This window comes from Lactuca saligna, chromosome 9, assembly GCF_052625555.1.
Source record: "Lactuca saligna cultivar CGN05327 chromosome 9, ASM5262555v1, whole genome shotgun sequence".
Lineage (NCBI taxonomy): Eukaryota > Viridiplantae > Streptophyta > Magnoliopsida > Asterales > Asteraceae > Lactuca > Lactuca saligna.
In genome coordinates, this window is record NC_136425.1 from 25,086,864 (window position 1) to 25,099,842 (window position 12,979).

At 37.6% G+C, this 12,979-nt stretch overlaps 1 protein-coding gene across 2 annotated transcripts; it reads right to left on the reverse strand.

The window, feature by feature from the left end:
- Positions 1-8,731: 8,731 nt before the first annotated feature.
- Positions 8,732-11,309, reverse strand: RECA3 (RECA homolog 3). Of its 2 annotated transcripts, none has more exons than XM_078972386.1 (8): positions 10,992-11,308; positions 10,816-10,873; positions 10,210-10,427; positions 10,015-10,102; positions 9,757-9,929; positions 9,490-9,636; positions 9,284-9,418; positions 8,732-9,209 (listed from the first exon to the last, which is right to left on the reverse strand). In XM_078972386.1, exons 1-8 carry the CDS (start codon positions 11,091-11,093, stop codon positions 8,910-8,912), a joined length of 1,221 nt encoding a protein of 406 aa, XP_078828512.1. In that variant the 5' UTR covers positions 11,094-11,308; the 3' UTR covers positions 8,732-8,909. The 2 variants fall into 2 exon arrangements, with proteins under 2 accessions (XP_078828512.1, XP_078828513.1); XM_078972387.1 differs by having other exon boundaries at positions 9,030-9,225; positions 10,992-11,309.
- Positions 11,310-12,979: the final 1,670 nt, after the last annotated feature.

The following is a 12,979-nucleotide window of genomic DNA, read 5'->3' on the forward strand; positions in this document are numbered from 1 at the left end:
AGAGCTTTAGGATAGCTCAAATCGTCCGTAGGGTTATCTATGGAATGGATTTGGATAGCCTTAAGAGAAGATTATCCAATTAGGGTTTAGGTTGAAACCCTTAAGGAGTCTACAAGTATAAATAGACCTTAGGGGTGAGGGAATTCGACACACAACCTTAAGCAAGGAATCTCTGGCCGAATTCCTCCCCTCTCCTCTCTCCTAAATCATCTGGCTTGCTATTGGTGTTTGTAAGCCATTAGAGGAGTGACATTTGTGACTCTAGAAGCTCCAAGACAAACAAGATCAACAAGGAACTCAAAGGTATGATTCTAGATCTGTTTCAATATTTTTATTTAACCTAATTAGCCATTAGAAGTCTTGGATTCAAAAGCATGTTTATTAGAAAGCCTAGATCCAAGCATTAGGGTTTTGCATGCGCACATAGGAAAGTTCTTCTGGCTAAAACCCATTAGTGGTATCAGAGCCTAGCTTGGTTTTCTTTAAATTGTTGCTTGATTAACTGAAACAAACCTGCAAAATTCGATTTTTTGGGTTTTGAGTCACTGACTCGGCGAGTTCCAAGGTGGACTCGACGAGTAGGCCTGACTCGGCGAGTCCCCTTGTGCACTCGGCGAGTCCAGGCGTCAGGAATGGCCAGATTCGGGATTTTTTCATAATTATCTTATGGAAACTTACCTTAATCATATTGTATCAATCTAAATCCGATTTTTTGATAAATATGACTATTATCTTGATCTAATTAAAGATATTTATCATCTAATAAAATATTTAATTTCCTTATATGATAATGATTAATTATTTTGGTAATTATCTTGAATGAAATCAAAGATAAATCAAATAAAGATAATTAGAATATTAATTGTTAATTGGAATTATTTGTTATTTGATCCTCCATGTTTTAAATGTTTAAAACCTACCCTAAAGTTTTGAAATTTATATTTGTGATTAAAAGTTTTAATTAGACAACTTAAATTTCAAACCCTAGATTTTGAAAAGTTTAAAATGCAACCCTATACTAATATGATATTACTAGTATAATATATATATATGTATAACTAAATGCTAGTCTTACCGTTAGTAGGCCTCATTCACGAAGCCGATCTATAAGGTGGGTATAAGGTTGCGGCCTATAAAATGGCGCTTAATGGGTGTACACTCACACCCACCGCTTGCTTGATTGGTGGAGGGTTGTTAGCCGAACGGGTAGGATAGGGCAACCTCATCCTCTCATTAAAAGTATAATAAGAAATACGAAGTAACTAAACATTTTTAAAAATTTTCCAATCTTAGTTACTTTAGGAAAAGTGAATTGATGCAATCCCATGAAATTACACTTTGCACCTTGCTAAGATGTTAGTGGAGCGTGTGTGGTTTACCGGCACACTAATTGGTTCTAAGCGAAGGTGGCAAAGGGTGATTCATTGTTTATCATAGTTCGATGGAGCGTGTGTGGTTTACCGGCACATCGAATAGGTGATCGTTACAATGAAGGCACCACGTGAATTTGCATGGTAATTCACACCCGCTTTGTGATCCTCGGCATCCCAGTCACAAACAAGAGGGGCATATCGAGATTTAAACATGTCATTGAATAGTTCAATGAATCTCATCCGAACCTAGGAATTCTCAAAAACACTTAGGACTAATAGTTTAAGTTTTGTGATGGAGAATTAGTGAATCGTCATTCACTTACCTTCAATTTATTTGCATGTTAGATTACGGCATCCCTTTTCTAGTATGTAAATGTTATTGTTGGATCCTAGCCCTAATTTTCTTATTGGGTGATAATTAGGGATTCTTATTCTAATCTATCTTTTTCCTTTCTATAGATGTCAAACGCAAACAACGCTGCTGCTAGTTCTTTCACGTTGATGAGCCTTTGCCAAAAGGTCACCTTCGATGGAACGAACTTTAGCGAATGGATAAGATACATTCGCACCATTGCTCGCTATGAGGATAAAGAGTATGTCCTCGATGAGAAGCTCGAGAAAATCAACCCCGAAGTTGCTACTCCCGAAGAAATCACCGCCTTCGAAACTCATGAGCGAGATGCAACGAAGGTACATTGCATCATGATCGCCACCATGAACTCCGAATTCCAAAAGTCCTACGAGGACATGTATCCATACGAGATGCATCAAGACTTGTTGGAGAGGTACCACCAAAACGCGAGACAAGAGCGTTACGAGATTTTCACTAACATGATTTCCGCTAAGATGGGTCATGGAGAATCTCTTACCGTGCACCTGCAAAAGATGCAAAGGTATGTCGACCGCCTTCGCAAGTTAAATGTTGACTTCGGCGAAGACTTGGCGATCGACATGGTGCTTCACTCTTTGCCTCCAATGTACAACCAATTTAGGATGACCTACCACATGAACAAAGAGGAGGTCACTCTAAGTAAACTCCAAGGTCTCTTGAGGGTTGCTGAGAGCAATTTCAAGGACAAGTCTGTTGCACCAACTCCCAATCCATCCGCTGCTCCTGTCTTGGCTATTGGTCAAGGGAAGGGAAAGAAGAGGAAAGATTCTTCGAACAACTATCGCAAGGTGAAAGCCCGAGATGGTTCCTCTTCTAGTGGGACCAAAGTTGATCCCTCTAAGCCCTGCTCTAACCCGAAGGAGGCAGAGTGCCACCACTGCCACAAGATAGGACATTGGAAGAGAAGCTACCCGGACTACCTGCAAGCCATCAAGGAAGGAAAGATCAAGCCATCTTTCGCAGGTATATACGCAATCAAATCTAACGATTCTAGTCATGCTATTTCTTGGGTTCTTGACACCGGTTGTGGTTATCACATTTGTTCTAATGTGCAGGGACTAAGAAGAAGTAGGGATGTGGAGCAAGGAAGGATCAATCTAATCATGGGGAACAGAAGATCGTCGCCTGTGACCAAGATTGGAATGTATTCTTTAGTGCTTAGAAATAGTTTAGTTTTAGATTTGAACAATTGTTGCTATTCGCCAGAAATGGCTAGAAACATCATTTCATTTCATGGTTTATATAGACAAGGATTTAGATTTTCTTTTAATAATGAGAATGGTTCTATTTTGGGTTATCTAAATGGTGTCTTTTACTTTGAAGTTATACCATGTAATGGAATATATGAAACTGTTATGATTGTTGATAACTTAGGCAATGATGTTTTGAATATTGATTCTTCCACTAGTATGGATAAAGCATCCTTGTGGCATTGTCGTCTTGGACATGTCAACAAGAAACGCATAGCCCAACTCCAAAAGGATGGAGTGTTGGAGTCATTCGACATTAGGGAAGATGACACATGTGAGTCTTGTTTACTTGGAAAGATGACTAAGTCACCCTTCACGAGTACTTGTGAAAGGGGTGAGGGACTATTGGACCTAATACATACCGATGTATGTGGACCTTTTAGATCAACCGCAAAGGATGGAAACCGCTTCTATGTGACTTTTACCGATGACTATAGTAGATATGGGTATCTCTACTTAATCAAGCAAAAGTCGGACACTTTTGAAAAGTTCAAAGAGTTCAAGAATGAAGTGGAGAATCAATTGGGCAGGAAAATCAAGATGCTTCGATCCGATCGAGGAGGAGAGTACCTAAGTCTTGAATTCCACGAGTATCTCAAGGAGTGTGGAATAGTTTCGCAATTGATGCCTCCTAGGACACCGCAGTTGAATGGTGTGGCAGAAAGGCGTAATCGAACCTTATTGGATATGGTTCGCTTTATGATGAGTCGTGCTTCACTACCTATCTTCTTTTGGGGGTATGCCTTAGAGATTGCCGCCCATATCCTTAACCGAGTCCCTACTAAGAAGGTTGCCAAAACACCTCACGAGATGTGGACGGGGAAAGCTCCCTCGTTGGTACATATCAAGGTTTGGGGTTGCGAGGTTTTCGTAAGACGAGATACTCACGACAAGCTTGAACCTCGAAGTGAGCGATGTATTTTCATCGGCTACCCGCAAACATCCTTTGGATATCTCTTCTATAGACCGAAAGATAATGTTGTCTTTGTTGCGAGGAGAGGAGTTTTCCGAGTGCGAGAACTCATAAGCCAAGGAGACAGTGGGAGGCAAATCGAACTTGAAGAGATTCAAGAATCGATAGATGAAGGAACCTCTACCGCTGGCATTCAACCCGAGGAGGAAACTCCGATTGAACCGATTGACGAATCCTTACCTCTTAGACGTTCCGATAGAGTTAGAGTTCAACCCCAGTTTTATGGTTTTCATGTTACTACCGAAGGGGACACGTATATTAGTGATGGTACACTAGTAAATCTTGATGAACCTAATAGCTATAAGGAAGCCATGGCAGGCCCGGAGTCTGCGAAATGGAAAGAGGCGATGGATAGCGAGATCCAATCCATGTACGATAACCAAGTTTGGAATTTGGTTGATTATGTACCCGAACGTAAGACCGTAGGGTGCAAGTGGATCTTCAAGAAGAAGACCGACGTGGATGGGAACGTACACACATATAAAGCGCGATTGGTCGCGAAGGGCTTTACTCAAACTCCCGGAGTTGACTATGATGAGACCTTCTCACCAGTTGTGAAGATTAAATCTATTAGAGTAATGCTAGCAATTGCCGCATTTCATGATTATGAGATTTGGCAAATGGATGTCAAGACCGCTTTCCTTAACGGAAAGTTGGCTGAGGATGTTTACATGGCTCAGCCAGAGGGGTTTGTGGATCCGAAGCATCCGAATAGAGTGTGTAAGCTTGAGAAGTCCTTTTATGGACTTAAGCAAGCGTCTCGCAGATGAAATCTTTGCTTCGATGAGAAAGTCAATGAGTTTGGATTTGTACGAAGCGAAGACGAATCTTGTGTATATGTCAAAGCCAGTGGGAGTATAGTAAGCTTTCTCGTTCTATATGTCGATGACATATTACTCATAGGGAACGACGTCCCGACTCTGCAGGAAGTTAAGTCCTGGCTCGAAAAGTGTTTTGCTATGAAGGACCTCGGAGAGGCTTCTTACATTTTGGGAATAAGGATAGTAAGAGAAAGAAGTAAGAGACTAATTGGACTTAGTCAGAATACTTACTTGGAGAAGGTACTAAAACGTTTTAGTATGGAAAACTCAAAGAAGGGAGAACTACCGATACAAGGAAATGCCAAGTTGAGTAAGACTCAAAGTCCGAGTACCGAAGCTGAGATAGCATAAATGAGCCGAGTACCATACGCTTCCGCAGTTGGCTCAATCATGTACGCTATGACTTGTACTCGCCCTGATGTAGCCTTCGCTTTGAGCATGGTTAGCAGATATCAAGGGAATCCTGGCAAAGCACATTGGATTGCGGTGAAGAACATCCTTAAGTACCTTCAGAGGACGAAAGAATGGTTCTTAGTCCTTGGAGGGAGTGATGACTTGAAGGTGCGAGGGTATAGCGACGTCAGCTTTCAGACCGACAGGGACAACTACCGTTCGCAGTCGGGCTGGGTCTTTACCCTAAATGGAGGAGCAGTGACATGGAAAAGTTCCAAGCAGGAAACCGTAGCTGATTCAACGTGCGAATCAGAGTACATCGCAGCGAGCGAAGCGTCGAAGGAGGCAATATGGCTAAAGAACTTCATCGGTGATCTTGGAGTTGTGCCGGCCATAAAGGAGCCCATGGAGATTTTCTGTGATAACGAAGGTGCAGTTGCCTTGACCAAGGAACCGAGGGATCATGGTAGATCTCGACATATCGACAGAAAATATCACTTCATTAGACATCGTGTAGAAGAAGGACAACTCGTAGTGAAGAGGATATCATCAGAAGATAACCCAGCAGATCCGCTTACGAAGGGACTGAGTAGGGTTAAGCACTTGCAGCATGCTAGGAGTATTGGGCTGAAGGATGATATTAGTATAGATTAGATAGTATTAGAAACGTATAATAGATAAATGTAATTAACATTTGATGATTAAATAAAGGAGTTTTATTTATAAGTAAAGTTACTGTCACATGTTAGTTGTTTAACTATTATTTCACTTTGCATGTTTTGACTTCCAGAATAATTGAGTTTATTAGGAATAATCGAATTATTCAAATGGTCCACAATCGTTCATATGTTGTGAGTAGATATGAATGAAGATTGTCATGAATTGGTGTGTAGAATGTCTAAATGGTGTTAGACATAGCAAGGGTTGCTGCAACGTTCATGAGTGCTTATGAACTGGTTTTGAGCATTGGAATAAACCCGCGCTTGCTGGAATCACCTTATGGAATACGATATAAAAGGTGATCGCGAGACGATAATATCATATAGTCTTAAAACCTAGATATATGGTTTATTATTTGTTAATTGATTGTGCATTGATAATGCGAAAACGCATCAGTAACTTGATGTTATAAAACGCATTGTTGTGTATAGTTGGTTAATGAATAAGTAAATGCATATAAGTCGAAGTTTATCTGTAAATTTTATCCTAAGAGAGTAGAAGAGATATCTTGGCCACTCGATGATTTGATTTGACTTATGTGTCGGGCCCGGTCAGAACTGAATTGATGTGTTCGATTAAGTTCTATGTCAAATAAATCAGAGATCGAGAAATCTAAATGCTTGACTAACCATTCCATAGGATTGTCAGCATGATATCTAACAGAGGACTGTACGATCCCTTATCTAAAGGACAAGATTGATTAGATCAGAGTTGACAGCGTCTTTGAGAGCTACGATTGCAAACCGAATTGTACTTGTATAGTTACTAGACTTATCCAAGTGGGAGACTGTTGGAATAGTGTCTAAGGCTATAACTATATTCGGTTGTGCATGGTCCTTTTGGGTTGCCTTCACCATAGTAACTTGAAGGATGATTTGTTAAGAGAGAGTAAATATTATAAGAAATAATATTTGGCTATTTGATTAATATAAGTCATAAATTAATTGGTATTAATTTGGTGACTTAAAGAGATTAATTAAATAAGAGGGTATAAACTGTCAATTGTTTGATAGTTAGACTTTAGACTGTAAGTCCATTTGGATATACCTTGGACGGATTCTAAGAGCTTTAGGATAGCTCAAATCGTCCATAGGGTTATCTATGGAATGGATTTGGATAGCCTTAAGAGAAGATTATCCAATTAGGGTTTAGGTTGAAACCCTTAAGGAGTCTACAAGTATAAATAGACCCTAGGGGTGAGGGAATTCGACACACAACCTTAAGCAAGGAATCTCTGGCCGAATTCCTCCCCTCTCCTCTCTCCTAAATCATCTTGCTTGCTATTGGTGTTTGTAAGCCATTAGAGGAGTGACATTTGTGACTCTAGAAGCTCCAAGACAAACAAGATCAACAAGGAACTCAAAGGTATGATTCTAGATCTGTTTCAATATTGTTATTTAACCTAATTAGCCATTAGAAGTCTTGGATTCAAAAGCATGTTTATTAGAAAGCCTAGATCCAAGCATTAGGGTTTTGCATGCGCACATAGGAAAGTTCTTATGGCTAAAACCCATCATATACTCTGCTAAAGCTGAAGCTACATGAGTTGAAGCTGAAGTTTATCAACGTGTGACTTCCAGACGCTGACATTGATGCTTTGATCAATGTGCCGGTGCTGATGTCCAAATATGGAGCATATAAGATTTACTTAGTGAAGAAGTATTATGAAGATCTGATCTGATCCATTTCTTATATATCATATCTATATTTATTACTGAAGAATCAATCCCATCAAATCATGGATTTTATATAAACGAAGATATGGTGAATCTACATAAGTATTCTGAAGATCTGATCTGATCCATTTCTTATATACCATATCTATATTTTATTACTGAAGAATCAATCCCATCAAATCATGGATTTAATATAAACGAAGATATGGTGAATCTACAGAAGTATTTTAAAGATCTGATCTGATCCATTTCTTATATACCATATCTATATTTATTACTGAAGAATCAATCCCATCAAATCATGGATTTGATATAAACGAAGATATGGTGAATCTACAAAAGTTTTATCTCCTAGGTTTAGACTTTAGACTAGTATTTATACTAGTCTCATTAGTTGAGAGTTGATTTGTATTGTATTCTGAGAGTTAGAGTTTGTGTAGTGATATATCTGAGAGTTCTTGGTGAGTTCTTAGATTGTACTTGTTGGCTTTATGTCAACTGCTTTGTGCACCCGTTCTCTTTGTGAGAACATTTCTAAGTAAAAGACATCTTTATGAAATATTTGTGCTATTATTCCATGTTTTTATTAGATTCATACACAAGTGTTAGGGTTTAGAACCAATAATTGTATTTTGTGTTTTGGGTTGGAGAATAATTAAAAGAAAAATTAAATATTTTATTTTTTTTCTCTACAAATCCTTCCAAATTGAAAAGAAAGTTAGGAGAGAAGTTTTCCTTCTATTTCTTTCACTTCCTTCTTTTAATGAAATTGAGAAAAAAGAACTTCTTTTAATTTTCTTCTCACTTCCATCTATTTTCTTTTTCAGTTGTTTGTTATTATAGTTCAAAAATCAATTATATATTTAAATAGTCATACTTTCCTAAGGTATACATACAAAACTTGAATTGCAAATTGATCAATAATATTTGAGGTGGTTAAACATTATTTAATATTATACCGTTTCTCACATATATTTAGTCATTGCATTTTCAAAAAAGAAAAACAAATGTCTCCCATGACTCCTCCACAGTTTGGCACTCTTGAATGGTCTCATAAGTATTTTATTTTAATACAGTGATACTAAATTATTTGCAATATATTTTGGTTAAAAATCAACAAAGACTAATAGTAGCTAAAAAAATTTGGAAAATATATTAGTTAAAAGTTCACATACAACAAATACATTTTACTAGTAGTTTGCCAACAATAACTAAATGACTGAAATGTTCCCCCAATATACAATACCCTAATCCAATGCATGTGAAACGAATTGTAACTTATTCTGTCCTCAATCTTTCTGAAGTATTTGTATCATGATTCAGAATCTTGTTCAATACGAAACAAGTGTCTTCTTAGAGTCTTTACCAACTTATCACAGATTATTGTATTCTGAATCAAATAAGTTTCAGCTTGCATCTTACCATTGACAACTTCTCCATCTATGAAGTAGCTAATTCCTTCTTTTAACACAACCCCATGTTCACAACCCAATTGTAGCACCTCAGATGCACGAGATATGCCTCTTCCAAACTCAATCTCCAGCTCTGCCTTTTTCATAGCAGGTGCTAGCTTATTCTTTACCACCTCCACACATATACCAACACCAGTAACCTGAAAACAGATATATCTATTTACTTTTATTATTATCACTATAATAATAATAATAATTTTTTTTTTCTTCTAACCTTTTCCTGAGTCTTGAGCAATCCTTTTCTAGCAATTCTCATCCGTACAGCTGAATAAAATGGCAAGGCGTTTCCACCACATGTCACCTCATTTACTCTAAGTCCCTCTTGGCGTGATCTCAAATTTGATCTCACCTAGAAACAAGAGTTACAATTGGCTATCACATATTTAAAACTGATTTTATAACCATATATAATATACTAACCTGATTTATAAATATAATAAGAGTATCTGAACGACATAAAGAATAATGAATCTTGCGAAGTGCTCGTGTCATTATTCGTGATTGTGTCTCGATGATATTGTCACTTATTACACCTGTAATTTCACGTTGTGGGATGAGTGCAGCAACCTATAGAAATAAAGTCAATGAATTAGAAAACCAAGAGATCGATTGGACAAGATTTGAAAAAGTGGGTTTGATGATGAAGAGAGGAGGGCATTTATGTCTTTTGCTAAGATTTTTCCTTACACTGTCGATAACAATCACATCAACTGCTCCACTTTGTGTGAGGGTATCAACAATACTCAGCAAATTTTCAGCAGAATTTGGCTGTGAGATGAGAAGATTTTTGGTATTTACACCAACTGTTTCGAGCAGCAGGGGGTCCAGTGCATTCTCCACATCCAAGTAAGCACAATAACCTACCAAAAATAACTTATAATCATCATAAAATGTGAAAAACCTGCGCATTGTTTATATGTGGAATTAGACAACAGTGGAACGCACCTCCAAGCTTTTGAGCTTCCTTGATTACATTCAAAGCAAGTGTTGTCTTGCCTGATCCCTCTTGCCCATAAACCTCAACAATTCTTCCCTGTAATGTACACTTTGGTTGTTATTATTCTAGGGTTCATAATGATATAACTATTATGTATGTGTGTAATTTGCTAATACCATATAAGAAGCTACTAATCTAATTACCTTTGGTAATCCTCCAATTCCAAGAGCAAGATCAAGCTTCAAGGAGCCTGTGGATACTACAGGTTTCACTCTCGTGCGAAAAAATCGCTGCAAGAACAACATAGATTCCCCATCAAAATCACCTGCAAGTTCTGATAGGGCTGAATGAAGAGCTGTATGCTTTTCTGCAGCTTTAATATCATCATGAAGTTTATCATCTTCTAGGTCTGAGGCTTCAACTGCAAGCATATAATAGTCAATGACAAGAAAATTTAGACCAAGATGAGATTGTAACTGACATGGACAGATTTATACACCCTCAGAAAAGCTGATCACAACTTCATAATGCCCTCCATGGGATTTGCAGGAATTAGAATCCAATTCCACATGGCAACTACAGATTATTACAGAGTTAATCTAATAAACTTGAGATGTAGGTTAATCTGACTGTATCATCCCTACCAACTATGGACGATTCAATGTCTACCCATATATTATATTAGATATTTCATGGAGATGCATAAAGACAATCAAATATGTGCTGATACCGAAGAAATATATAATTTAACGGCGGGTTATACTATATATAAAAGGTATGCATAAAAAGGGGAGGGGGGCTCTGATTACCTGTAGATGAAAAATAACAATGGCTCATGTTTTTCCCGGTGATTCTTCCTTTGAGATTCTGAACTTTTCATAAACACCAAGAAGCAAAACACAAATATAGCTCAGAAAACATGTTACATAAGGAACGGCACAAATGCAAAAGAAATAAGGTGATTAGGGTGACTGCGACAGAGAACCTGTTGTTGTTTGCAGGTGGAAAGGAAACCGAAGAGTAGACTCGGTCGGAAGACATTATGGAATCGAATAGACTTGATTAAGAAAGGAATTTTTGAACTCATTTAGCTTCTGATCTTGTAGCTGGGCTCTTTAGGGTTACTGACGAACCATTTTATCAAATTTTCATCTTCGCCAGATGTCTCAACGCCTCCTCTAGTCTCGCACAGCTACAAAATTGACGGGGATTACTAGTCGGCAGTCGCCGCTCACGGAGAGCAAGGGCCGGTGCTCGAGGGGGAGCCGCAAACCTCCGTTTGATATTTTCCCCGCGCACACAAACCAGGTTTCATAATTTTTCGCAAGAATAAATTATAGATTAGTCCCTATACTATACCATTTGTTACATGTCTGGTCCTAAATATATAATTGTTGCAAATTTGGCTATGATTTTAGTTTATTGTAGATTTGATCGCTCATGTAAACCTATATGGTCAGTCCTCTCATCCCATGTTTTATTTCGTTGTGGATTTACAACGATTTTTTGCTTGTTTTATCAACTCGATTTGCTCCTCACATCCAATGTTTTATTATTTTTATATTATTTATATAAATATTAAATAGAATTAAAAGTAAGTTATACCATACCTCAACTCTTTCAAGCAACGTTTTAAAAACCGGTTTGAACCGGCCGGTCGAACCGGTTGGACCGGACACCGGGGAAGAAAACGGTTCAACTATTACCGGTTTTATGTCTATTTCTGAACCGGTCAGTTTTTACAAAAATCCGGTTGAACCGGTTCAATTAAGCTGGTTGAACCGGTTAAATTTAATAAAAACACATGGATACGAAACTTTTTGCATAATTAACTTTAGTATTTTTTTCACATTTATTGAAAGTTTTCTTAATAAAAACACATTATAAATGTTATGAAGTTTTTTGATGTGTTTATATTTATCTAGGACTTTATTTTCTTTTTAATGCATGTGGACTTATGTAAAACTTACGGTTATGAGTTATTTTAATGTATTTAGATTGATCTACAATTTGTTTTCATGTATATTTTAATGTTTGCACTTGTGGACATCAAATTATTTCTTTGTGTATGTATTTGATTTCTTTGTGTATGTATTTATGTGTAGGAAAATATGAAAAAATATGAAAATTATAAAAACCGGTTTATTCAACGATCGAAGCGGTTAAACCGATTGAACTGGAAATCGTTTATTATACCGGTTTTTAAAATATTGCTTTCAAAACGTACCTGTAAAACACAACACCAACTAACTCAAGACCAATGTGGAAAGCGTAACATTAACAACTAACAATATTAACAATATTTTAATATTTTAGGTAGTTAGAGTTTAAACCTTATATGTAGAATTCTATTTATCAACCAAGATAATAGTATTAACATTATTTTGCATCGTTGGACCCTATTTTACCGTTTTAGTTTTCCGTTTAAATTAAAACTAAAACGGTAAAAGTTGTCAAAGACTAAGATCAGGACAGTTCTGTTATGGTGTGTTATGGTGCACAAAGTCTCTAAGTCATGAGACGTTGTTTACCATATCACATCATCTTAGGCTATAAATGTCACGTCATCTTAAGCTATAAAGAGTGGAGTGCGGTAAATGCCACGTCATCTTAGGCTATAAAGAGTGGAGTTCAATAAGAATGAAGTGATAACTATGTGGTACCACCGCCCCATCCTCTCTCCCTTTTTTCCGGGTTCTCTTTTCATGGTATACCATACATATAAATCCTATGTGGTAAAGGAGTATGGCAAATGCCTTACCTTATGGACTAAACATGAACCAAATTATGAGCTAGGGATGAAAGTGGGTCCAAACCCGGACCCGATGGACCCGGACCCGGAAAACCCGGAACCGGTTAACGAGATTTTATAGAACCGGAAACCGGACCGGTATATAGGAACCGGTTCCGGTTCGGTTCCGGGTATGGTTCCGGGTAAAGTGGGTCTAGAACCGGAAAACCCAGAAACATCAA